We start from the raw sequence: 27,938 nt of genomic DNA on the forward strand, positions 1-27,938 counted from the left end.
CTACTGGCTAAAAACTGTCTTAACAAAGACTCAATTCAGAGCCTGGGATGTTGATATAAAAATCCACTTCCATTGATTTAGTTCTAAAAACACATCCATCCACCAAATCCCTGATTGTCTAACCCCAGTGGAAACGCTTCTCTCAGACGAGGAACAGACGATGACAAGTGACAACTGAGAAGTGGATGAAGGTAATTCACCAGAGAGAAGACGAGAGGGAGAGGTGAAAAAAGAGGAACGAGGTTAAGATAGGACATCTGGTGAAGTGGAAAACACCACATACCCTGGAGATGAGGGAGGGAAGCAGACTTCCCATCACCCAGCTGTCTCTGAGGTCCAGCCATAACTTGTCATTTCATTGTAGGTTTTGAAATCCTCTCATTAAAATTGGATGCTGTGCGACCACTCCCCTGGGTATCCACTGCTGGCCTGAAACTGTCCGTTATTCATCTCTCATGACTTGATTTCCATTTTCAAAGTTTTATTGAACCTATCTATGTTAGGAGTTTTCTGCCCTACTTCTTCATTTTGGTTATCTTTTTGCTGCTGATCTCATCATGCTCTCACAGTAAATTACCTCTTAGCATGAAATAAGAACATAGACTCATTAAACTAATGACTGGGCACATAAAATCACGTGTAGGTTTTGTTACTCTTCCACTGCTTTTGGTCTAAAGACAGCTCAGAAATTCTTTCCATCTAAAGCAGTGAGCAATTTTAATATATTTAAGCGCTGTCATAAATAGCTGCAGGCTCGTATGAAGTAATATATTTAACTATGTGGAATTTCTGTTCATAAAAAGTAGATAGGTTCTTGAAAAGCATCAGTTTTCTGAGGCTGTGCTTTAATCTCAGTGCAAATGTTAATGTTTGAATAAACATATAGAAAGTGCTTTAACATGTATTTGAAACACTTATAGAGTGATCCATAAATACTATCCAGTACAGTGTTTTTATCACAGGAACTAGGTTGGTCTGAATGTTGTTTCCATTACTTTGTCATTAGTTTATCAAAAACTCTGTCTTGTTGATTACCAGAGGAAAAATCTAGGATAATCATCTAACCGTCAATCAGAGGGACCAGAGGTTTGGGGTCCTGCCTTATGTTTTAGGATTCAGTTTTAGTATCATTAGCTGTGTTTCCATTACACCTAGAATTGTGAAAAACATAAAAATCGCAATAAAAATAGGTAATGGAAACACCACATTTTCGAAAAACCTCTCAAATTTTCATAAAAAGTATTTACACTCTCATCTCTTTTGATAGCTTTCAATCAAAACTTTCCCTTCCTCGAACTCATTTATTTAGATATTTTCAAGTCAGAGATTTTGTTCGCTGTAACTTTCCCAACTTTCCCCAAAAACCCCCTCGCACGCTCATTGAAGAAATTCTTTGTCTTCCTGCAGTCCGTGGATTCATTTCAGCTGTGGTAAAATTAATTTTGTCATCGTTATCATCCCCACTAGCAACTAAAGGTACATGGGAAAAAGAGCTTGGTGGTACCTTATCAGACGAATGGTGGCAGAGGGCCCTTGACAGGGTTAACTCCACTTCATCTTGTGCCAGTCTGACATTAATTCAGTTTAAAGTCCTACACAGGATTCATTTTTCCAAAGCTAAACTTAAAAAACTTTTTAACACAAGTGATATTTGCGACAGGTGCTCTCTGTCACCAGCCAGTCACACACACATGTTTTTCTCTTGTCCAAGACTGAGCTCATTCTGGTCCTCCTTCTATAAGACACTCTCAAAAGCTCTAAACAAACCTGTGCTTCTGAGCCCTTTAACCTCAATTTTTGGTGTGCCTGAAGAATTCACACACTTTACAAACAGGGAAAGTAGTTCTATTGCCTTTGCATCTCTGGTAGCCCGCAGACGCATATTACTACATTGGAAGGATAAGAACCCTCCTTCTCCCAACTCTTGGCTAAAAGATCTTATGTCATTCCTACACTTAGAAAAAATTAAGTATTCTATCAGGGGGTGCTCTGACAAATTTAGCAAAACTTGGAATCCATTTCTTAACTTAATTAACTCTACTTCCTCCTTAGATGTTTAACAAAGATGGATGTAATTGAGTTTAACTGGTATCATTTTTATATCTCTTTATCTTCTATTCTTTTTCTTTTTCTACTATCCAGTCTGGAGGCTGAAATAGTCCAGTTATTGTAAGAGGTGAGACACAACATATACAATTTGCCATTGTCAATCTTTGTTTTTGTGCTTTTAACCACTTTGACATACTCCTCTAAAAGTCCCTATTATTTTATTTTGTTTTATTTATTTATTTTTGAGTTTATTGTTCACTCCTCCTGTTCTTTTTCATTTTGGAGGAGAGAGAGTTGTATTTGCTTATAATCAATACTTGTCTTTATTTAGTCTCTGCATTTAATTGTGAATGTGACTCTCCATTGGGGGGGGGGGTGTTGTTGTTGTTGTTGTTAGAGTTATAAGGGGGAAAAAAAAAAAAAGGGTGAACTATATTCTACCTAATTGTACATGTACTATATCCTGACCACCAAATAAAAATATGTATGGAAAAAAAAGTATTTACACTCTCATGAGGTGGTTTTTCAGAAGTTTGGATATTGAAGTTTCTCGCAAAAGTGCAATGGAAACACCTTTTTTGCAAAAACGTCATGTTGTCATAACAACGCACCTCCCTTACCTCCTTGTACGTGTCCACTGCCACACAAACTGAGGTCTGTGTGCGTGAGTGAGAGTTTGTGAGCTGGAGATGATGATTTTCATTCAGTGTTTTGTTCGTGCTTTTTTTGAGTTAGCATGATCATGACTGACGTTTTGAGCAGTGAATAAACACTCAAATGTTCAATAATCTGCATCATAATGAGTGCAGCGAACTGATGTTATGTTTTACTTTACTCAAGTTGTGCGCAATTCTGGTCATCATGGAAACATTGGCAAGGCGAAATTGTTCTTTATTGAAACTTCAGAAATATCGCTTTAATTTTGCAAAAAAGTGTAATGGAAACACAGCTATTGATGAATTCAAATGTTTCAAAGTGTTATGTGTCTTTTTGTTGGGAATGCTGTTTGTCAAAAAAGTCAAAACCCTGTGGGGTGGAGCATAGAAACACAATTTCATAACAGTACAGTTTGATGTGTTGGAAGGTTTTAGTACTTTATTGTGAACCCACTTATACTAGAAAAAGTAAATCCAAACAAGGATATGCAAGAACCACAGTTGGTCACAAACAAGATGTTAATACATCCAGCTAAGACCAGATAATGTGTGAGCTCACACATTTCATGCCAGCCTCTCACAAATTAGATTCTTCTCTAATTGAAAAGAAATTCATTATGTTCTTCCACTTCTTCCCTCACAAAGAAAACGCTAATGTGCATTTTGTATATCCCACAAGATCCTTTTAGAGCAGCACCGCTGTGAGCTACTGCAGCAGAGTTTATTTCTGAGCAACACAAAGCAGGGACAATAGAAAGATGACAACAAACAGAGCAGACAAAGGAAAACCTATCACTGAACTCTGGGATGGTTTATTTAAAAACAGAACAGTTAGATCCTGAGGCCATGGCAGATTACAACTACAGTTGTGGGAACATTTGGTTACTTGCGTGTTTGTGGGGATTAAAGGAGAAGCTAGGGCATCACCGAGTGTACACTAGAATCAAAAACACGACCTTTAACTCCAACTCAAATTCACCAAATTTTAGATTTTCCAAACCCAGTGGAGGTCTGCCAAACTTTCCCACTATGTCAACTGATTACCCGTCTGCATTTCTAAGATTCGCCTCCAGACCTCAGATCACTTCAAGTGTGGCCTGAGGTAGCTGTTGTATCTCTACGAGCCTGTTTTGAAAACACTGACTAGGACTTTTGTGCACATGGTGCCATGCACTGCTCACACAACAACACACACAGATAACATGGAATAAGCTTCAGTCAAGCGACTGTTGATACCAAAGATAAAGACAGGGGATAGGCCCCAAGCAGATATCCAGATATGCTCTATCAAAAATCCCCAAACATGGTCGTGAGATCATTTGCTTTTAAAGTTCTACAGAAAAAGTGAGTTAATCAAAATACATCATTAGAGGATGAGCAATCACTTGTGATGAACTCCCACTACCATCAGCCAGCCTTATGTTGAAGGAACAGAAGTTATGCTGCTGAAGCACAGTCGACCAAGTTCAGAAATACCAGCCTCCATAAGCACTGTACTTTCCTCCTCTCTGACTACACCAGTGTTTTAGGAAAGTGTCGAGCCACTTCAAGTTCCCAGAAGAACAATCAAAGTCTTTGTACTATTGTCTGTCGTAGCAGTACAGTGTCAAAATGTCAACATACTGAGCCACTGGTCTTTGACACTCGCCCTCATACTACAGTGTTTAGTTCGCCAAAAGAAACATTCAACCAGTGATCCAGAGAAACCAGTATTTTATTTCCCCTAACACACAAACAGTTTTTACCAAAGCTTTATCATTTCTAAGAGGAGGCTGTGACTCAGTGGCAGTCGGTCGTGTCTCAGTTGAAAGATTGGGGCCTTGATCCCAGTTCCCAAGTGTCCTAGGGAAATGAAAAACCCACTTGATTTGAAATGGGCCCCAGTGGCTGTGCCAGGGGTGTGTGAATAGGACCAGCATGCTGATACTGATGAGTGCTGTAGGAGTGTGGTGGGAATGGGTGAATAAGGAAAATAATGAATTCAAATGGTCAGAAGATTCAGATTAGAGAGTTGGGGAAAAGACAGAAAGAGATGAGCAGTCATGGCACGTTAACCAGTGGTTTTTCAACATAAGGTTAAAAAGCATAAAGGGGTAGTAAAAGACGGAACTGATCAATCACAACCAATCACAATTTTCTGGCCGATCACCAATCTTTACAAAGCCCAACCTGCCGATATCGATATTTAATTTTATACCTGACAGCATATACCTTTAATGTCCCAATCTTATTTTATTGCAAATCATTGAACAATACCTGTGACACAATAAAATCTTTGTTTAACTTAAACAACCAATAAAGTGTCCTGAGTTTTAGGTCTCAGAGCAAAAGCAACAATGGCTGGCTGTGAGACCTTCCCAGAGGTAGATAAAATCAGTTTCATGTGTGTGGATGGGCCCATCACTGATCCCCCAAAATTAAGGAAATCGGCACAGATCGATTGGCCGACCGATTGATTGATTGATTGGTGCATGTCTAATAGAAAGGGTGACAAGGACATGGAACATTGAGATAAAAAGGAAAATACACAAGTTGATCAATAGGTGGGGGAATAAATAAAGATGTAAATAACCAGGACCAATAAAGGGACCAGGGAGATTGTAAAAAATACAGAGATTAAGAGCATAAAGATAAAGTAACTAAAATGAAAAAAAAAGAATAAAAATGAAGACAGATAACAATTACCACAAACAGATTCAACTCTAATTAACTAAATCGACATAAGAATATATTTAAAGGGTGAAATCAAATAAATGAAAGCCTATAAAAGTAATTTATGATTAAAAAGATGCCACTGTCTCCACTAACCTAATCTCCTCAGCAAAGCTTTGTCAGAAAAAAGCTTAATCATCCTTTGATTTGACTCTTTACTTTGGGACGACCAGAAGAGGCCCACCTGAGGACCTAAGGCTGTGAAATGGCTAGTATGGTGTCAACATGTCTATGATGTAACCTGGGGCCAAACCCAGACAATATTTTAAAGTGATCAGTAAAATATTAAAACCAGTTCTCAAACACAGAGCGAGTCAGTGGATGGAAGCAAGGACAGGACTCAAAAGTTTGTTGACCATTTGTCACTCTTATAGAGGTGGCCTCCAAAAACTTGGCAACTGACTACCTGACATCCTTGAAAACTACTCCTGTGTACCAAAAGACCGCACAACTGAATGTTTAACCTCAGTGTATTTGCAAACTTGCATTCATACAAATCATTTTAGGTTTCAAGTAATTTAGAGTTCAGAGATGCATGTGTCCCTGTTTTGTTTGTGTTATGACTTGCAAATGGAAACTGGGAAACACTCTCTTGAAAGTCAGTTTTTGTTATGTGTCACAACTTATCATGAACATATTTATAAGTTGTTGTAGTGCGTGAAGCACTAAAATCACAACGTTCAGGTCCATAAATAATGATTATGTGGAATTAAGTTCAATAACACAGGAAAAAAGTATTGAACACACCATGGAAAGGCTGTATACTTTGGCAAGGAAATACACCATACCACCTGAAATCTGTCAGTAATTATTACTTGAACTTCCAATTAGTAAAAACCAACATCAGCTGGGCTAGAGCAAATTGATGGTCCTATAAAAAAGGTTGTTTTTTCACCAAGCAGTTAAGTACCACACACCTCATGATGGGTAAAGGCAAAGAGCTCTCTGAAGATATTCACAACCTGATTGTTGCTCAGCATCAGAATGGAACTGGTTACAGACTTATATCAAAGTACCTGAATATTCCAGTCAGCACCGTTGGGGCCATTATTCACAAGTGGAAGAAGCACCACCTTACCATCAACAGGCCATGCACAAGAGCTCCTTGAAAGATTTCTGACCAGAGAGTCAGAAAGATAGTCAGAAGAGTACTCAACGAGCCAAGGATCACCCTGAAAGTGCTCCAGAAAGACTTGGAGGCAGCAGGTACAATTGTTACAGAGAAAACAATAGACAATGCACTCCACCGCCATGGCCTCTGTATATGCTCAGCCCGCAGGACTCCATTCCTCAAAAAAAGGCATGTTGAAGCTGGTTTAAAGTTTGCTAAACAGCATCTTGACAAGCCTGTAGAATACTGGGAGAATGTTGTCTGGTCAGATGAGACCAAAATTGAACTTTTCGGCTGTCATACTACAAACAATGTTTGGAGGAGAAATGGGTTGACCAGAGGGCACCAAAGAATATTCCAAATTTCAAGAAAATCTGTGCAGAGGAATTGGCCAAAATCACACCTGAGCAGTGTGGGCCATTAGTTCAAACATACAAGAAGCTTCTGGAAGCTGTCATTGCAAACAAAGGCTTCTCCACTAAGTATTAGATGAGTCTCAGTTAGCGTCTTCAATACTTTTTTCCTGTGTTATTGTACTTAATTCCACATAATCATTATTTATGAGCCTGAACGTTGTGATTTCTTTACATGTGTGGATTATTTGAGTTAATACCAATGTCTGGTAGAAATTTTGTTTGAATTGTATCTTTGGAAATAAATGTGATGAGAAAAAAGTTGACTCGTTCAATACTTATTTTCCCCACTGTAATATAAATAAAATATAAATAAAAAGGATAGTTCATAACTATAACCACACAGCACTGTAGGCACAATCTAACACATCATGAGTGTGTCTCTAATCTCCAATGTGGATTACAGAGACACACTTCACAGGAAGCGTTACTAGGAATGGAGCAAAAACAGAACAATGGCAACAGACAGATTTGGTTCTCTTTGATAAATGACCCCAACATTTGATTGTATGGAGAAAAATGATCAGTCAGGTACCTAGAAAATCGCTACAAATGCAGTTTCAAAATGATGGCTTTCAAGGTACTGCATGTCTTTTTGTACTGCTACAAAACAGGAATGAATAATCCCCATAGAGCATTCACCTTCCTTCACACCACCCCCTGCTGCCCTGTCCTCTCAACCAGAACTGTCATTCCAAGCAGCTCAACAGAACCAAGGCGTACATCCATACATGCTCACTGCTTCGCCCCCCTCTTTACTTCCATACCAGCAGCACTGCTCAAATGCACTTAGCTTTAAAGTTAGGAGTTTGATGGTGCAAACTGCTGAACTTTCTTTTTGCTAGTTTGTCAGCCTGACATTGTCTGTTGCACTAACAGCAGATTCTTATTTCTAATTATTTTAACTACTTTTAACAGACCATGAAAAAATACCTTTACTTCTCTCATACAAACATAAAGTGATATTGTTATAATGTTATACTTTGATACATCAAGCTTCAAATTTAAATCCTTATTATTTGGGCTTGTGTTTTCCTTAACACATCAATCAGACACAGGCTGTTCCAAACAAGATGTGCACTGTGCAATGGCAGAGCTCAGTGCTGAATATTAGATTTCAAACTGTGAGATAGTTCCTGGAGTTGATGGAATTTATGCCTGTGGTGTATGTTCATGTGCATGTTTGGGTGAACTCACAGGGTTCATCCAATAACAATTTATGCATCCCCATATGGCATCAGCAGAGCAGTGATCTGACTTGTCTGCAGATGACTATTAGTGGGAAAATAAACACATTCAGGAAAGTGTAATATTTCACAGGACTCATCCTGCTTGGTGTGACAGACAGTGATTACACAACAGATATTTTCAGCTTTTTATTCTCAGAAGTGTTAGAGCTTTGGTGAATATCGCTTCTGATTTCCAATCAAAGCGTTTTATGGGATGTTGTTCCAAAGAAGTTTTGGACTAAGTCTGGATCTATACTGTTGATTTTTCAGACTGAGTGACACTGAATACTTGTTGTTTTTTTTTGTCATTTATGCAGCGGAAACAAAAATTTATGCGACAGAGTTCAGTGAATGTACATTTTTTCTACCTCTGTCTTTGTGAAATGGTAAATTGAATTTTTCTTATACATTGCTCTTCTAGTCTTTCTGACCAATCAAAGTGCATATCAGACTTGTAGTCACAGTCACCCATTCACATGTCATTTAAACACTGTTGGTAGAGACTGCTGTGGAATAGAACGATCAGTATTGACAAATCTCATTCATATTCATTCATACACCACTGATAGAGATGGGTACCTTTTACATTTGAAATGATCCGGTCCCAATACCCGGTACCTGGCAATCACTACCAGTACTCAAGGGTGCCAATTTTAGGTACTTTTTTGTGTTAATGTAGTAAAAATATCAATTTCTTTAAAAACAAAATGTACATTTTTTTCAATGTGACACATTTATTCTTCAACATATAACCTTACAATGCTGTGATTGCATCCAGCATGGAAAATCACTTACTCTTCCGCTCTTTCACAGTCACAAGGATGCATTTAGGTAACTAAACATGGTACCTCTTTTGTTTTACATGAGCCGGTACCCCATACTTTTGACAGGATTCGGTCGGTACCTATAAAAGTACCTAATTCAGTACCCACCCTAACCACTGACCAACAGCAGGAGCAATATGGGATTCAGTGTTTTGCTAAAGGACATTTCAGCATAGGACTGCAATAGTTGGGGTTTACCTGGACTATTAATTAAGAGGTGAGCAACACTACTACTGAGCAACAGTTGCCTACACAAAGAAGTAAATAGTCTGACTTGTACACACAGCTTCAGCGAGAGAACACCAGCAGAATATAAATGTCTGGATCTTGCAGATTTCAGTGTACCCAGAAATTTGTGTATGATAACTGAAAACAGCAAATTCAGTCTGTGATGATTCAGTGGGAATCAAAGAGGAGAGAGGAAAAAAAAAACTTTCTGGGTAGTTGGTCGTTATGGTTAGCTTCAAATATTTAGCACTACTGTGATTTACATGGAAATGACTACCACAGGAACAGTTTGCTTAATCATGACTTTGTATGTGTTGGTGGTGCTGAGGTAAGCTCTGGTATTAAATAAGAAAAAACAGGACAAACCTTGAGCAGCAGTTTGCAGATCTCGTATTTGCCCTTAGCAGCAGCTTCATGCAGCGGTGTGAACTTCCACAAGTCGGCCACGTTGACTGAAGCTCCGTGTCTGACCAGCAGCTCTGCCACTTCATAGTGACCGTACGAACAGGCGTTATGGAGGGGAACCAGACCGCTGTTCAATGACAAAAACAATTACCATGAACCAAATTACTCACTTTCATGTTTGCTGCAAAATCATACAACAGCTTGAATATCGCACCCTTTGTCCTTGGCGTGCACGTCTGCCCCATGGTGCAATAGGTACTCCACCACTGACACTCGATTGTAGCCAGCAGCAAAGTGAAGGGGAGTGGAGTGTCGGCCCTCCAGGTCTCTGCAATTCACATTCTGAGCTGTACACAGCGACTGCAGAGAGAAGGAGACGAGAGAGGCCGACAGTGAAGATTAGAATACCTGCTTCATAGTTAAAGAGCTGAAATATCTCTGGGCTCTCTGGCTGAATAATCATCGCACAGTAATTATAATCCACACTAAGTATAGTTATTATTTCTATTTCAAGCTTTTAAAGTTCTTTCTGAGCAAAGTTTTGAAAATTAGGTCATGTACAATCTGATCTTAACTGTTGTGTTATGCTAATTGACAGATGAAACTCATACATTAAAAAAATGCATCTTTATCATATTTGTAGCATATTTAGCTTGATTAGAGTAACTACAACCTATAAAAAAACGCTAATAGAACATCTTACTCTCTTGTGTGATACTGCCTTATTGTATCAGGAAAAAAGTAGTCATTGGTTCACAAATTTTAGGTAGCTGACGTAACAAAAATGACACAAAGAGGAGGACGCTTATAACCCCTGGAAAAAACCATGGAATCACCAGTCTTGGAGGATGTTCATTCAGTTGTTTAATTTTGTAGAAATAAAGCAAATCACAGACATGACACAAAATTAAAGTCATTTTAAATAGTAACTTTCTGGCTTTAAGTAACACTAAAAGAAATAGAATCAATTCTGAGGAAAAAATTATGGAATCACCCTTTAAAGTTTCCATTCCCCAAACTAACACCTGAACCAGATTAAATCTGCTCATTAGGGCAAGCCTACTGGTAGACCAAGGAAGACATCGCAGCGTTAAGACAGAAAACTTGAAGCAACCTGTCCTAAAAACAGAAAATGCACAGCAAAACAAATGAGGAACAAATGGGCGGAAACTGGAGTCCACGTCTTTGACCCAACTGTCAGAAACGGTCTCAAGGATTCATATACAGAAAAACTGAATGAAAACCATCATGAAGACCCAAACAGAAAAAAAACAAGGTTGCAGTGGGCGAAGGAAAAGCAATCCTAGACTTCAATAAATGCACAAGTTTACATTGATGTTTCGGACACTTTTCTCATTCCATCAACTGAAAGGATGTTCAGGGATGATGTCATAACTTCTCAAGATGATAATGCATCTTGCCATGGAGCAAAAACTGTGAAGACTTTCCTTGAAGAAAGACACATCAGGTCAATGCCATGGCCTGCAAATAGTCCGGATCTCAATTCAGTTGAAAATCTGTGGTGGAAGTTGAAGAAAAAGGTCCATGACAAGGCTCCAACCTGCAAAGCTGATCTGGTGACAGCAGTCAGAGAAGGTTGGAGCCAGATTGATGACGAGTACTGTTTGTCACTTGTTAAGTCCATGCCTAAGAATCTTCAAGCTGTAAGAAAAGCCAGAGGTGGTGCAGCAAAGTACTAGTGGTGTGTCTAAGTGGTTCTTTGCTTGTGTATCACGATTCCATAATTTTTCCTCAGAATTGAGTGATTCCATAATTTTTCCTCTGCTTGATCAAAAAAATAAACTGTTATTGATTACCACAATGTTTTTTCTTGATTTCTTTTAGTGTTTCTTAAAGCCAGAAAGTTACTATTTCAAATGACTTTAGTTTTGTGTCATGTCTGTGATCTGCTTTTTTTTCTACAAAATGAAACAACTGAACGTCCTCCATGACTGGTGATTCCATACTTTTTGCCAGGGGTTATAACAGTCCTTTTTGTGTCATTTTTTGTTACGTCAGCTACCTAAAATTTGTGAACAACATTTTTTTTCCTAATACAGTAAGGCAGCATCACACAAGAGAGTAAGATGTTCTGTTCTAAAAACGTTTTTGTTTTTTTTAGTTCATAACTATAAAATTAACACATTTACAGCCTGGCTTAAACCACATCCCCGCTCTGAAAAGCTCATTTCTCTTTCTGAGTTTTTTGTAACTTAGTATTTTTTGAAGTTGTTTAACCGACACTCCCTACCCAAATGGGGGTGTTGCTGACTTGACTGGTGGTGCAAGAGGCTAAAGGCCCATCTCTTTACTTCATCCTAACTTAAGAAAGGCCTGGCTGAGCCGAGCTTTTTCGACATCACACCTGTTGACGATTGAATCACAAATAAAAGGGGCGATGTCACGAAGACTACGTCCATGTGTTCAAGTCTTTGAGATCTATACAGTCTAAAAACAGAAATAACCACCAACTGGATTTCCACATTTATGAGTCATGGCATGCAGTTTTTCACTGGTTAGTTGGAGAAAGTTGAAGAAAAGCCGGATGGATGGGTAAAGATGGATTTTGCCAACATGAATGTACAGGAAGGATATCCAAATGAAGAAGATTATGATCCTATAATCCTATTGGAAGCATGAACAGTTGTGGTTTAAAGTTTTGAGAATGGCACAGATTTTGTTTTTGTAAAGTTTGCTGCCTCAGTTCATATGGTGACAATTTATATTAACTCTGGACGATGAAGAGTGATGATGAATTACAATTAACTGCAAAGTCATTCCCTGCTATGAAAAATGACCTGACTGTACAACTATCCCTGAGAGCCCAACAATACTAGCATTTCACCTGAAGTATCACAGTATAAACACACATTTATACAGAAAAACTACCAAGCTGTTAATTATGTAAGACTGGACAGTGAAGCCTACTACTGACATAATATAAACACACTTTCTCCGAAGTCAGCAAAATATCTAAAAGAAAAACCTTTAATAGATTGGATGAATAACCCTGATCTATCACCCAGACTCAAAAGATTGCGCCATCTTTTTAAAATTCCCTAAAAAACAATAACAACAGCCAAATCAACTTCAAACAAGACAAACAGCAAGAAAGAGAAATAAAAACAAAGAAAAGAGTAACACTGTTCCTCTGCCCACTCTGTAGATTTATGATGAAAAATATGTCAGTGAAAGGAAATATGTGGATATGTTTTTTTTTTTTTTTTAGCGCAACAGCAACAATACAGAGGCTATTAAGTGAAGCTGAGAAAAGAAATGCATGTCTGCTGGGCTGAGACATACACCAGCCTTCCCGCTGTTTTCAGAAAATACAGCACTGCCTCTCTGATTTTCTGTTATTACAGACCCTGTTACATCAGAACAAAGAAAAGAGGAGGCACAGGGGGTTTTACTTTAGGTTTACTTTTACTGCTATGGAGAATGCTACTGAGCAGGAAATCAAATGACACATGCTGCTGACAAACTTATTCCTCAATTTCAGCTGTTATCCCTCACTTCAACTGATACTGAGTTGGTTGTTTTTCAAAGCTTTGAAATTGTTTTCTCAATCAGCCAAGAGGAACTCAAACCCTTACCAATAAGAAGAATTTTATCAGTTTTGATTGAAGTTGACGTCAACAGTTACATAAATGCAACACCAGTGATCAACAAAACTATTTCTGGGCCTGTAGCAAAATTTGATAAGATATGATAAAATAATCCTTTCACAGATGCCAAATAACTAAACTCCTTTTCAAAACTTTCTTAAACTTGTTACATTAAATATATTCAGTTAATGCAAAGAGATCCATTTTAAGGACTGAGGGATCAATCTTAACCAGAACAATTTTGCTGAACAGGGGGCAGATGACTTCTGCCTTATGCATCTCCTTGTTTTCAATTGTTGGCAGTCCCTTTAAAAATACAAAGCCTTTCTTTCAGCTTCCACACGGCAAACCTAGACAAGTACATTTAGCTCAGCTGGACAGCTATTTAAATAATGCAAACACTTGTTTTACCGAGAATAATTCAAAGTAAAGCAGAAGCACAAAGAACAGAGCTGAAATTTCTGCAAACATCTTTCTTCGTGGTTACCGGGGTGATCAGTCTTACCCCTCCTGGATTGTGATTGGTTGGCTGAAGTGGTAAGCTCAGCACTTTATTAAACAGCATGGGCTAGTGATCGGGGCAGCCAATAACTTGCAGGTGCCATAAAAAAGACAAAGCTCCTCCTCCTTTTAAGTCTTTCTTAAATGTGGCTGAAATATGTTTCATGATCTTCCTCAGTAATAGTCCCACGCTACAAACTAGAGCTGGGTGATATGGCCTAAAAATAAAATCGCTGATTTTTTCACAAAAAAATTATGTTTTTTTTCTACTGTTTAAAGAAAACAATAAGTAAATTGGTCAACAACTTCACTTTGTAGTTTTAAAGGAGGCAGACTTATTTACGGTCACAACAAAAGTTGCACCACCGTATACATTTTGAATTTAAAAATACAGCTAAAAAGCTTTAACACTCCTGTTTTCAGTGCACTACGGCACTGTTCAGTTATTTTCTACTTTTAAATGTTTTTTTTAAAGAACACTTTGTTTCAGTAAAGTTATATTTTTTCTCAAAGCTGTGGCCTGTTTATCCTGTAATTTTAATACAAACAATATTCTGGGAATATTACCATCCTATTTATGCTCACTGCTGCAGAAGTCGAGAAGCACCTATGCCCTACGCTCTTGTGCAGTTTATCATTTACATGTGCCCAGAGTCCGAACTGACTTTGGAAATAGGGCTTTTTCTTATGCAGCCCCCAACACGATGGAACACGATACAGACTGAACTAAAAATGTCTGAACTGGTTTCACTCAAAGCTTTTCGTTCCGTCCTGCTCACCAGACTACGAGAATCCCGTGAACAATGCCTGTGATTTTAATTGTAGCTGTCCTGGAGAAATTACTGCTCACCCATTACCAATTTGTTGTTTCTGGATGTCATTTACTGCCTTACGTATTTTATTTTATTTTTTCATTTCTTATTGTTATCTGGTGTGTGCTGCTGACCTCTTGGCCAGGTCGCCCTAGTAAATGAGATCCTGATCTCAATGGGATTTATCTGGTTAAAAAAAGGTTAAATTAAAAAAAAAAAGAACAGAAAAAGAAAAAATAAATGCTATTGATTCTAGCGTGGACTCACAAATTTCATGCCTCCCTGCATATGTCAGTGCCCTGGTCCGGGCACCCCAATCTAAAAAGTCTGGTCCGCCCCTGCTTGTCAGAGCGTACCTTGATGTAGGTTTGTTGTGTTGCTCTGCTCGTCAGCGGATGGATTTTTGATGAACAGAGGGTTAGAGTAATTAAGGAAAGAGGTATTAACACTCACTGAAAAGAGGTTTAGTTTATATCAAACTCTTTTGGCTGTTGAAACGGACCATAAGGTACATGTGTCCGTCAAGGTGCTGGGTGTCACAAAAAGATTTTTATGACAATCTAATTTCTGTTGTTTCTTTAGTGCAGTGTTGAATCACACCCCCCCCACACACACACGAAGTCAGCACATGATGCGGTACAAAAGGTGTTCAATAGCAGGGAGAAAAAGTCAAACTTTTCATTTTTTAAATCGTCCACAAAAAAAAAAAAAAAGAATTAATAGATATCATGGATACATCACCCAGGCCTACTGCAAACATTTTTTTTCATGTTTGACCATGAAAACAAACAAGTGGGTTCAACAGATGGCATCTACAGCTGATTAAAAAAAACTCTCCTACATATCAGCATGGCATATTATTTGCCAGAGGGTCAATGTAAGCACCTGGACATGTAGTGCCTGATACCAATGTGCATTCAGTGAATTTCTTGTTTGAACCTGTTCTGCTTCTGAACAGATGGCAGGGACAGTGCAAAGGCTTGTTTTTCCCAACGTCAATCACTGGCTCAGCCAGACTGTTAACCCTAGACCAAGTGCGTGTGTTAGCGTGTGTGAGCATTTGTGTGGGTGTGTGTGCATGTCTGTGTTCAGTCTGTGTGTGTGGGCGCTCCTGGTAACGAGTCTGTCAGAAATCCACACCACAGCTCATCATCTGCTCTGCTACAATCCACTGCCAACCTGCCAAAGTATTTCACTTCAGACGCTGACAGACCCTCTTTATCTGGATAACCCCATCCCTGTCTGTCTCCACTGCTAAAGACACAGATTTTCACTCAGCACCATACTTCTGTCAAACGCTTTAGCAAACTTTGCCAGGTCCTGACATTTGGTGGGTGGTTTTATCCGAGCCACATTACAGCGCATCACGAGCGCCCACGGTTTTAACATGAGTGGGCCCAGTGCAAATCAAACCGCTATCAGTGGCAGCACAGTGAGCTTCACAGGGTGACTGTGGGACACCGAGGGTTAAGGAATGAAGAATTGGAATGAATGTGACCAACACTACAAAGACTTTAAAAAGGAAGAATTGATTCGACACAAAAATCCACCTGACAAACATCCCAGAATCCATGAGAGCAACACGACTGTCTGTGTCACTTTTCAGTCATTTACTTCTAGTTCTCAGCCCATTTACTTTCTGTACTTTTCTGCTGGGCAGCAAAGCTTCTCTGTGCCACAACATAAAGAGATCAAATGACTAAACATTTTAAAAATTCAGGGACCAAATTTTAAACTTCAACTCCTTTTTCAAAGGAGACATATTGATTGTTTGAAAGTCATCCCTTGCTACTCTACCAAGAACATCTTTAAGTGTGGTCAGCCAAACTGAAAACAAACTGATCATCTTTAAAATGTAAGACCCTTTGGTGAATTTGTAGATCAAGCCTTCAAAGATCAATTGATATTTTTGTACAACTAAATGAGTTAGAATCTGGACGTGTACATAAAAACTTGTATGCTTTTTTTGGCAACAATACACACATAGAGCCTTTTTGGTGTGACCCATTTCATGTAGCCAAGTGGAAAAATGTAGAGTTGAGTCTGATAGAAATTCCAATATAGTCAGTGCTTGGCTGTGTTGATAAGGAGAAGGAAATGTCTTTTACAGACAGTAGATGGGTAAACTTATAATTGAAAACTTGGTCTGGGGTGATCAAACATTTTCAACTTTAAAAAGAGGTTAAATTATTAAGGTGGCCAGCATATAACCCTGAATGTACTCCAGCTTCTTTGGATCATCGTTACAGACAGTGGATTTATTTTGGTATTACTGCCCTGTGTAGGATTGTTAAAAAAAAAGTCAATTTTGTAGCTTTGATGTAATGTGTCAAAAATTTGAGCTTGGTTAGCAGGACTTTTTTTTTAGGTATCTCCAGCTACTAGGGATGGGTACCGATTTAGGTACTTTTATAGGAACCAACCAAATTCTGTCAAAAGTACCAGGTACCGATTCAAGAAAAACCAAAATGTACTATGTTTAGGTACCTAGATGCATGCTTGTGACTGTGAGGGAGTGGAAGAGTAGGCGGTTCTCCATGCTGGACATGAACCCAGCATTACAAGGTTATATATTAAAGAATAAGTATGCTAAATTGAAAAAAAAAATACATTTCAATATTATACAAATTGATATTTTTTACCACAAAAACACAAAAAAGTACCGAAAATTGGTACTGTTGAGTACCCATACCGATTGCCAGGTACCGGGCATCAGAACTGAAACGTTTCAAATGTGAAAGGTACCCATCCCTACCAGCTACGAGATTACTTCTTTAAAAAGGTAAAAAGTTCTGACTCAAGCGAACCAACGACTCTCATTCAAATATTTATTGAAGCCTATAACATAAAATGGAATAAAGGTTTAATAAGTAAGTAATATAATGCCATCATCACACTGAACAAGGATGACACAGACTATATCAAACAGAGATGGGAAAAAGAATTGGACATCACAATAACTGAAGACACTTGGCAACACGTATGGAAGTACTGTCATCTACAACAAATTCTTGGACTTGGAGGGACTTTGTTTGGAAAAACCTGGTGTGTTTGTTCATAACGCCCAAGCAGAAATCAAAACAAAGTGGCACCCGTCTCCTCTGTGGGAGGGGATGTAGGGCAGGGATGGCTGACTGCACCCACATTTTCTGGACTTGTCCCCTCATTGAACCTTTTTGGAAGAAGGTGGGATCAATTATTTCATAAACCCTTGGATTTACAATAGACACAACATTCATAGCTCTTTACTTTGGACATATACTAGATGGACTGCATAAAAACGACACCTATCTCATCAAGATCTTGCTGGCATCGAGTAAAAAGGCCATCACCAAATTTTGGCTACAAATGAAGAGCCCAACTGTTAGTAGTTTTATTAATACTATTTAACATTTACCTCTATTAGAACAAATGACTTTTTCTCTAAGACTCCAAAAAGAACTGGGGGAAAACAATGGGAGAAATGGGGTATTTATTTAGCCAGGGAAAAAAAAGTTATCTGTGACCGCTCTAGACTGCTTAACTAGGTAACCCATGACCTATTGTTCTGAACTTTTTTGTGTATGGATGTGTATGTCTGTATGTACACATGTTGGTTCAAAAAAGAAAAATGCACAAAATAAAAAAGGGTTAGCGTAGAGATGTAAAGTGTTTTCTGTCAGTGCAAATTATTTGTAGCCAGTGTTGACCCAACTGGAAACTTTCAGGTAGTGGTGAAAGATAACAGTTCAATACCTTTACAGTGTCAAGGTCTCCAGCTTTAGCAGCTTCCAGAAGTCTGTAGTCTACATCTGAGTTTCTCACTGGAACATTTTCTACAAAGACAAAAGAAAATTTTTCAGATCACAGATTCTTTTCAGAAAAAACAATCCTAAAATTATATTATCAAGTTTAAACAGTACGAAAAAAGGTTTTGAAGTCAATTGCACTTCCCAGATTACTGTAAGTCATACAGCTAAATACAAAATAGCAACTGTATTTGCTTTGTTGCAGAGGCTGGTATTTGAAGACTGATATCACTGTTATGCTCTACATCCTAAACATGAAGCTTCAGCTTCCTGCTTGGTAGTTTAGACTGCGAGTCAAGAACAACGCAACCAATGCAAGTTGGGGTGTCCTCTACCACTGAAAAAGATACAGTGGGAAAAATAAGTATTAAACACATCAACTTTTTTCTCATTATCTTTATTTCCAAAGCTGCAATTCAAACAAAATTTCTACCAGACATTAATATTAACTCAAATAATCCACACATGAAAAGGAATCATGACATTCAAGTCCATAAATAATGATTATGTGGAATTAAGTATGATAACACAGTAAAAAAGTATTGAAGACGCTAACTGAGACTCATCTAATACTTAGTGGAGAAGCCTTTGTTTGCAATGACAGCTTCCAGAAGCTTTTTGTATGTTTGAACTTATCGCCCACACTGCTCAGGTGTGATTTTGGCCCATTCTTCTGCACAGATTGTCTTTAAATCTGGAATATTCTTTGGTGCCCTCTGGTGAACCCTTTTCTTTAGTTCTTTCCACAAATGTTCAATTGGATCTAGGTCAGGTGATTGACTAGGCCATTCTAACAGATTGATTTTCTTCAACCCCATGCCGTGGTGCTTCCACCTCCAAACTTCACTGTTGGTGTAGTGTTTTTTGGGTGTTGTGCAGTGCCATTTCTCCTCCAAACATGGTATGTAGTATGACAGCCCAAAAGTTCAATTTTGGTCTCATCTGACCAGACAACATTCTCCCAGTATTCTACAGGCCTGTCAAGATGCTGTTTAGCAAACTTTAAAGGAGCTTCAACATGCCTTTTCTTGAGGAACGGGTCTCGCGGGCTGAGCGTCCATAGAGGCCATGGCGGTGGAGTGCATTGCCTATTGTTTTCTCTGTAACAATTGTACCTGCTGCCTCCAAGTCTTTCTGGAGCACTTTCAGGGTGGTCCTTGGCTTGTTGAGTACTCTTCTGACTATCTTTCTGACTCCCTGGTCAGAAATCTTGCATGGAGCTCCTGTGTGTGGCCTGTTGATGGTAAGGTGGTGCTTCTTCCACTTGTGAATAATGTCCCCAACGGTGCTGACTGGAATATTCAGGTGCTTTGATATAAGTCTATAACCAATTCCATTCTGATGCTGAGCAACAATCAGGTTGTGAATGTCTTCAGAGAGCTCTTTGCCTTTACCCATCATGAGGTGTGTGGTATTTAACTGCTTGGTGAAGAAACAACCTTTTTTATAGGACCATCAATTTGCTCTAGCCCAGCTGATGTTGGTTTGCACTAATTGGAAAATTCAAGCAACAATTACTAACAGATTTCAGGTGGTATGGTGTATTTCCTTGCCAAAGTATACAGCCTTTCCATGGTGTGTTCAATACTTTTTCCTGTGTTATCGTTCTTAATTCCACATAATCATTATTTATGGACCTGAACGTTGTGATTTCTTTTCATGTGTGGATTATTTGAGTCAATACCAATGTCTGGTAGAAATTTGGTTTGAATTACAGCTTTGGAAATAAATGTGATGAGAAAAAAGTTGACCCGTTCAATACTTATTTTCCCCACTGTACGTTTCCCCACTCTAATCTCAAAACTACAGACCCATCTGAAGCCCTGTTCTGGAAGTGTTGAAACCAACCTTTGATGAAACAATCCCAGTTAATGCCACTGAAGCTCTCTGGTGCAAAGTAAGCACATACACATTGCGCTCCCACCCACCCACACACATGAACACATAAAGGATGGAGTACCGTTGAGTATCTGTTGAACAGCTTCGTTCCCCATCTGAGCAGCAGTGAAGCCCTGGAGCGACACAAGTGAGGCGTCTGCCCCGTATCCAAGCAACAGTCTGCAGGTCTGCAGGTGGCCTGCAAGGGCTGCACGGTGCAACGCTGTCTGACCCAGGGTGTCCAGGGCGTTCACCTGTAAAGGTAAACACCACTTCAACATGACAACAAAGGGACTTTTAAATCTTTAGATAGCTTCAAGATCCTTCAGAAAACCTTATTTGATATTTCTGTAATGGCACAGTCAAAGAAGGTCGAGGGAAAGGAAATACCGGGCAGATGGTGGAAAAACAGCAAAGGGTTTTGAATTGAACCCTTGTAATGAAACGATAAACATGAGAATAGGTAATGCATAAGGGACTGTGATAAACAAAACACTGAAATTCAAAATAAACATAAAACACATCCAACAGCGAAAAGCCAATTTAAAATCCCTGGTGATAAGACTCTGATTTCATGCATTGATGAGCAGATAGATATAAACAGAGAGATTTGCATAAGATTATAACAACCATATGTGTATATATGCAAGACAAATTAAAGCAGAACTGATGAGATTACTACAAAGATAGCTGGATGGAGATTAGCCATGAAGATATGAAACCATAATATAAAATAACTGTAGAAAACTGTGTGATTTACCTTTGCACCATGTTTCTGCAACACCTCCATGATGTCATTATGGGCACGTTCTGCTGCCACGTGAAGTGGGGTCATAAAACTTCAGTCAAGACAGAGGAGGGGAGATATAAGAGAGTGTTAAACATCAGCTGGATGATCAAAGGTCTGACTTGTTTTTACCAATTCATCAATTAAAGGCAAAAACAGTTACAGCCCAGAAAGAGAGCAATTTCTGGCTTCAACCAGCTGCAGATGTTCAACCATTTGTTTCCAAGTAAACAGACATGGCAATAATCCAACTTTGTGTTCATGATTAAAAAAAAAAAACTTACTCTTTATTCTTTTCATTCACATTGGCTCCTTTTCTCAACAGAAGCTCTGTCACCTGTTTCCTCTTAGGGTGTGGCGATGCAACTGCACAATGCTAACACAGGCATACACACACAAAACAAGAACCATCATTCACTGCACCAGTGAGGAAATCTATATATGATATCTATTACTGTGGCAAAATTATTTGTGTGTGTATCAACAGATATGTGAACTGAGCCACAAATGTGTAAACAGATTTCCAAATGTGCAAAATATATACAAATGTGTCTGCAAATCCACTAATGTGTAGACTGTTTTGCAAATAAATTTATAGTCTTAAATGGCTGAAAAGTCTGAGTTTTTTTCCCCAAGACCTAAAAATACACACAAATCATCAGTTATAACTGAGGCAGGCCTCCCTATTTGCTGTCTGTGTACACCTGATATTTGCTTCAGTCCTGCCGTGCAGTGATCTGCAAATGCGTAGAAGAAATCTGTCTGTAAGAGAAGGGTTACTTTTTCCTGAGCTCAGGCTGCCAGGAACAGGCTGCCAGGAACAGGCTGCCGGGTGGAGCTATTATTGTAACACAGTGCCTCAGTCACTATAGCTGCATTTCCACCAAGCAGTCCGGTTTGGTTCAGTACGGTTTGGCTCGGTTTGGTTCAGTTAAGCCTGATCCCATTTGCGTTCCCACAGTAGACTGTGCCCTCTCGTGGTAGGCGGCGTGTAAGCCGGATGTCAAAAGCCACAGCTGTTAAATAATAGTGTGACGCCGTATCAGCGCTACCTCGCTAATAAATCCAACGAAGAAGAAAAACACGACACAGTACATAAAGAGCATAGATGAAGACATGCAGCATTTCATCCTCTCTGTGATTGTCATGTAGCTCTTTGATACAAAGAACAATCAAGCTTTGTTTCAGAGAAGTCTGTGTGCCGCCTGGAGAAATGCAGCCGCTGTCGGGGTAAGTGATGATTCTTTCGACCTATCAACGGCCTGCAATGTTGTAGCTCCACCTTCCGAGAGTGGATTGGTTCAGTCTGGCACCCATACGAAAGGGTCCCAAAAAGTGGGACGGCTGTTCTCGGTTATTTGGGGACCTGTCCCAGGATAAGTCAGTGGAAACACCACAAAATGTGCGCCGTACCGAGACGAACTGAACCGGTCTGCTTGGTGGAAACTTGGCTTATGAATCCCTCCCCCTCTTTGGCTCTTTTGGATTATTGCGGCACCTTGCAGTCGTTCCAGTGTGGTGCAGAAAAGAGTATGAACAGCTCATCGCCTGGCACAAGTAAAAATTGAAGTTTTTGATTTTGGTTTAACTTAGTGGAAAAAAAGTTAAAACAATGTCTAACTCAACAAAATAATTAAAAAATAGCCAAAGAGGGTGTGGAATGTATACAACAGCTGAAGCACAGTGCTACAATAATAGCTCTATACCTGGCAGCCAGAGCTCAGGGCAATCTAACCCTCCTCTTATAGATGTTTTTCTGGACAGATTTGCAGATCACTGGCACGGCAGGACTTGAGCAAAAATCCGGTGTAAACAGGCAGGCAACTGGGAGGCCTGTTTCAGTTGTAACCCATAGTTTGTGTAAATTTTCAGGTCTTGTAGGAAAAAAAAAACAGACTTTTGCAAATCTACACATTTGTGGATCAAATCACATTATTGTTGATGCATACAAATAATTTTTCTTCAATAAGAGCCCCTTAGAATCTGTGAGTGTTTAGATATGTGTGTGTATGTGTAGAAGTGTGTGTGTGTTGCTCTTACCAGTGCAGTCTCGTGTGTGTGAGGGTGTTTGAAGTTAATAATCTCCAGTGCGAGGGTCTTCTTGGCCTTGGCCATGTCAGCCTCCCGAGCAGCTTGAAGCAGTGAGTGGCCCTTAAACTCATCTGAACACAAACAGAATGTCAATCTGTTAGCCTCTGTCTCAGTTCAGAGAACATCACTCAGTTTTTCTTGTGAGGTTTTCAACAAACCAAACGCAGCAGAGGAGCTTCTGGTGCTTCAACTGATAAAAAATAAGAGCAAAATTGACGCGAAAAGGTTCCCACTCAACCATGACAATACAATATATTATACATGCTGCAATGACCCTGCAGCTTATCATTACCTTCAAAAAATACTTTAAGTTTTCAACTGCAAGTTAATAATTTACATGCAAGAGTATTTGTGCTGGAGTTGAAGCGGAAACAAATGATTCTGCCCCTGTGGACAACACATGACAAAAACAAACACTTGCATTCAAAGCATTTCATTCTTTACACAAAGAGTATATTCAGGTCTCTCTATTGACTGAGCAGCAGCTTTCATGCCTCTGTATCACACACTCTGACATGATAAGTCCCATCTTAAGTTAAATGGTATATAGCAAATCATGAGTCACAGAAGTGGTTTCTTTTTTAAATACAAAACTGAAGTTGTTTCTCCATCCTTGTTAGTCTGGAACAAGTGTTTTCAAAGTTTTGTCTTCTAACTCCTTTAAAATGAAGCGTCTTCTTTTGAGCCCTCATCATTTTTAATGGGCTCCCTTTAGACGCGCATTGTGAGCAGGTCTTTCAAACTGATTTTCCTTTCCTTTTATTGTTTCATCAAAATGATTTTTGGAGTCCTGAAGAGGAAAACCTATCCAGTCTTGTTTTTAAATGTCAGATATATTGAATACAATTGGAAAAAAAAACAGCAACAAAGGTCAGTTTTACTGGAAGGTTTGGGCAATTATTGTATACAAGGTGTTGCTTTGATTTCCTTTCAAACATGCAGCAAGCTCCATATCAAGGAAGTATGAACATGGTTTACTACAAAACTCTATCACAGCAAATATTGTATCTGACTGAGTTAAAGTCAATGATTTAAATCAAAGTCCAGCATACTTATCTAATAATTAAACCAAATCTTTAAACTGTTAATACACTTGGTCATCTCTCATCTTTTTCATGATGTCATCAACAAGAGTTATCAGCAAATCTCTGCACAGAGGTTGGAATGAGGGAGCTTGCTTAATTTCTCTGATGGTGACAAAGACAAAGTCAGGGAATATATTTCCCAAACCACCTAATATTCTTATGATAGCTGCTTTAAATGTGTCATTACCCAAAGCATTTCATCTCACTTTCTCTTATAAAGTTTTTACAATAAGCTCTAATGTTGCTGTTCATTCTAACATAATGAGTTTCTGTGTCGACTTGAACTGTATCTATTCTTAAAGCAATACCTCAGTGTAAACTTGATTTCAGCAGACCAAAGGTTACTTTAAACACAGCCTCAGTCCACAGCCCGTACAGGTCAGATAATTCCAGGAAAGAAAGGGAGATTTTTTAAAAGTTCAGCTAGTAACACTCTCCTCACAGATTTTAATGATTTATTGCCAAATGGAAATACAGCTTTGGGCTCTGCTCTTTAAAACTCTCATATATGAAATGCTAAAGTCAAGAAGCAGCCTTTGAGCCTCCAAGGCAGATGAAATTGTCCGCCTGCCATAGTCTATTCATTGCTACCAATGAATTGACTATGTCATTACAGCCCTAAAAATTACTATACAATTGTAAACGTTTATACCCTGTAGACAGTTGATGCTGCAACAAACAAAAAAGTGAATCAGAGGTAACATCATAAATCAAGTAGCCAAGACTGCTGGTAAAAAAAGGTAAAGCGCTGGTTGCCTGGACCGATACCACAGATCTGCCCTTTTCCACCAATAGCTGATCCAGCTCTGAGGGTCTGGAATGGGCTGATCTGGTGCATACCCAGGCCTGTCACGATAATCAATAAATCAATTAACCGAACTAAAATAAAAACGTCCTCGGTAAGTTTGCCAGCCTCGATAAACTGACACCTGCATGCATGTTTGTTTTCCTCCTCTCTTTCGACCAAAAAGGCTGAATGAGAAGATGGCTCACTACGTCTATCTTTCCTAACATTGGGGTGCAAAGGTTCTATAGCGGATTTAGCAGATTTATAGCGGAGTGAGCATCTGTCAAAAATGCGATCTTTGGGGTGAAGACGGGGCTGCTCGCGCGTACACACAGAGAGAGCTGAAGCGAGCGTCCTGAGGAGTAAGGAGGAAACGCACGCTAATATGAGTGATGGCACCAAAGATATGGTTCTTAAGCCGCCTGCCACAGTCCCAGTGTGTGAATATTTTGTTTTTTATCAGAATGAACAAAGTGTGAGCTCATGAACACCAACGAGCTGATGTGTCGCATTTGTTTGAAAATAGTGGCGACGAAGAAGAAGAAGGGGAGGTGCAGCGGAGCCTTGTTCTTTGACAATCCGCTCTTACTGAGGCTTTTGGTCTGCAAAGTAAATAGATAAAAGCGCCAAATGGTGGGCGCTCAAAGACAGCTACATTGCCAAACAAATGCAGCCCTTCAATACGGCTGAAAGCCAGAAATGTTTAAAATGTTTGACAGACAGTTCGGATTGACTGGGAAAAAGTACATGTTACAAACAATTCAGGAACTGTTTAAACTCCCTTTTATTTAGGCTATAGTTTTTATTATTGTTGGGTTTTTTTTGGAGTTTTGTTATTTCTTTAGAAACGGGGTCTATGTTTGATTGTTTTTGATTAGTATTAATTATTTTCATTGACATGCATTTTTTTCTAAAAGAGGGTCCATTTCATTTTCATTGTATTTTTTTCTCTTTCTTGTTTGTTAAATTTATTATATTTTGTGTCCTGTTGATAAGAACCCTGGGATGGCTAACTATGGGTGAAGCAAGGGACTCTTGTTTTGATCTGAAGCGCAACAAAGAGACAGCAACAAGTGCAACACAAGGTAGCTGACTCACTAATTAACTCTGAAGGAGTTCTGGAGAGCTTTCTGAGGGAGACAAAGAGGAGTCCGTCTGTTTGAAGCCTTTTTGTAGTTGAAGATGTTAAGGACAAGTTTCTGGGCTAAACAAATGAATGCAACCTTTGTGCTCCTAACTTAAATTCTGTTAAATTCTGTTAAATGTTGAAAAATAAGAGAGGTACTACAGAAAAATACATTCAAGATAATACGGTCTAAATATATAATAAAAAATTAAGGCAGTTTATTAAAAAGCAACAGTGTGGGAGAGTATAAATATACCGGGAAAGCTGCCTGAGTTCACATTACCAGTCTGTGTTGTTATTAATAGGCTACTGTAGATGAGCAATTCAAAGGCAGGGACTTTGAATGGAGCTAGCTTACAGCCGGTGTGTTAATCCTGTGCCTGAAGCAGTCTGATGTGTTTGTGTAACTGTTTTATATGAAAGACTGGTCTGAAACTCATGTTTACTAGTAAACTGACACACTGCATTCGAAATCACATTTTGTCATAGAAATTATGTTTTACTTTTAGTCCAAATATTGTTTGCTTGGTTCCATTCTTAATCCAGATAAAACTGACACCAGCTGCTGAAACTTAGTCTGACATTTTCAACTTTCCACACTGAAACAACCTGCTCCATGCTAACTGTTGTGCAGATATCACTTCCCAAAATAGGCTTATAATTGATTCAGCCCCACAACACATCGTGTTGATATGCACCGCAGCAGTAGTTTATGTAAATGAAGCTCTGCACTCACATGTGAGTCTCTCCTTCAGCTCGGGAGTGGGCGCCATATCCACAGAGCTCTTGCTGTGACAGTTTAAGAGGGTGGGGTCGGCTCCGTGGCTCAGCAGCAGAGAGCAGACCTCCACTCTGTTTTTGGATGCTGCTTCATGGAGTGGTGTGAACTGCCAGAGATCCATGGCGTTAACACATGCACCATGCTAACGGGAAAGAAGAGACACTGATCATACACAAGTAAATGACAAAAATGAGAAAATATCACTAACCTAATAAAGAGTTGGTGCCATGGCAAGGTAAAGACTGAATGATCATATGGAAATATATGTGTGTGTGTGTGTTTGTGTGTGTGTGTGCACCTTAAGTAGCATCTCAGTAACTTCGTAGTGGCCATAGGAGCAGGCATTATGTAGAGGCACGAGACCACTGGAAGGGCAAAACAGACAACTTTCAGATCAAGAATTTATAGAACTTAACAGTTTACTGAATTTTGATTCCACTCCTATCTTCTGCAGGTATTTTATTCATGAAAAATGAGCAGTCATTCCACAAAGCCACACAGGAAGTTCTATGTAGCTGGTCTGAGGAATATTAAAGAACAAAACTGCGCCCTGTGAGTTGGCAGCATAGATGAAAATTTAATATTTCACCATGTGCCTTTTGTGGGGCAAATATCTGAAACAACTTGTACATCTCCATGCCGTCACTAGTCTGTAAGTTCAGTCATTCAATATAACAAACTTAACTTAATTATGTCATGTAACTGCATGACCTTGTATAACCTCAAATGAACCCAAGAAACAGTATATTTAAAGCCCAGATAAGTTTTACACCATAATCGGTATGTTACCATGTTTTCCTGGTCTTTAAATATGAAGAGTGCCAACAGGAAGTGCTATCTGTCTGCGACTAACCAGCTTACACTGTTAAAAAAAATGTAAATTTACAGGAAATGGTCTGTAATTTTTCACAGATTTTTCCTGTTTTCTCATTAAAAACAACAACAAAATGCTAGTAGGTTTACAGATATTTTCACTAATTTTACACAGTCAAAAAATCTGAATTTTGTGGTTATTTGCCTATAGTTTTTAAAGTATTTTTTTCTGTTTTTCAAAAACATACAAAACT

At 39.0% G+C, this 27,938-nt stretch overlaps 1 protein-coding gene across 2 annotated transcripts in view; it reads right to left on the reverse strand.

Annotated features, from left to right (window-relative positions):
- Nucleotides 1-27,938, reverse strand: part of LOC141805130 (poly [ADP-ribose] polymerase tankyrase-1) — a 141,881-nt gene that overhangs the window by 33,052 nt on the left and 80,891 nt on the right. For both annotated transcript variants that reach the window (XM_074689888.1, XM_074689889.1), the window contains 9 exons: nt 27,170-27,236; nt 26,827-27,013; nt 23,042-23,163; nt 21,286-21,377; nt 20,975-21,053; nt 20,297-20,468; nt 18,284-18,363; nt 9,842-9,987; nt 9,589-9,754 (listed from right to left, as the gene is read on the reverse strand). In XM_074689888.1, the coding sequence (XP_074545989.1) occupies nt 9,589-9,754; nt 9,842-9,987; nt 18,284-18,363; nt 20,297-20,468; nt 20,975-21,053; nt 21,286-21,377; nt 23,042-23,163; nt 26,827-27,013; nt 27,170-27,236 (1,111 nt within the window). The remainder of the gene's footprint in view (nt 1-9,588; nt 9,755-9,841; nt 9,988-18,283; nt 18,364-20,296; nt 20,469-20,974; nt 21,054-21,285; nt 21,378-23,041; nt 23,164-26,826; nt 27,014-27,169; nt 27,237-27,938) is intronic.

Source organism: Halichoeres trimaculatus, unplaced genomic scaffold, assembly GCF_033239565.1.
Source record: "Halichoeres trimaculatus isolate MK-OKI-2021-1 unplaced genomic scaffold, fHalTri1.1 fHalTri1_scaffold_16, whole genome shotgun sequence".
In the NCBI taxonomy this organism is placed as follows: Eukaryota; Metazoa; Chordata; class Actinopteri; order Labriformes; family Labridae; genus Halichoeres; species Halichoeres trimaculatus.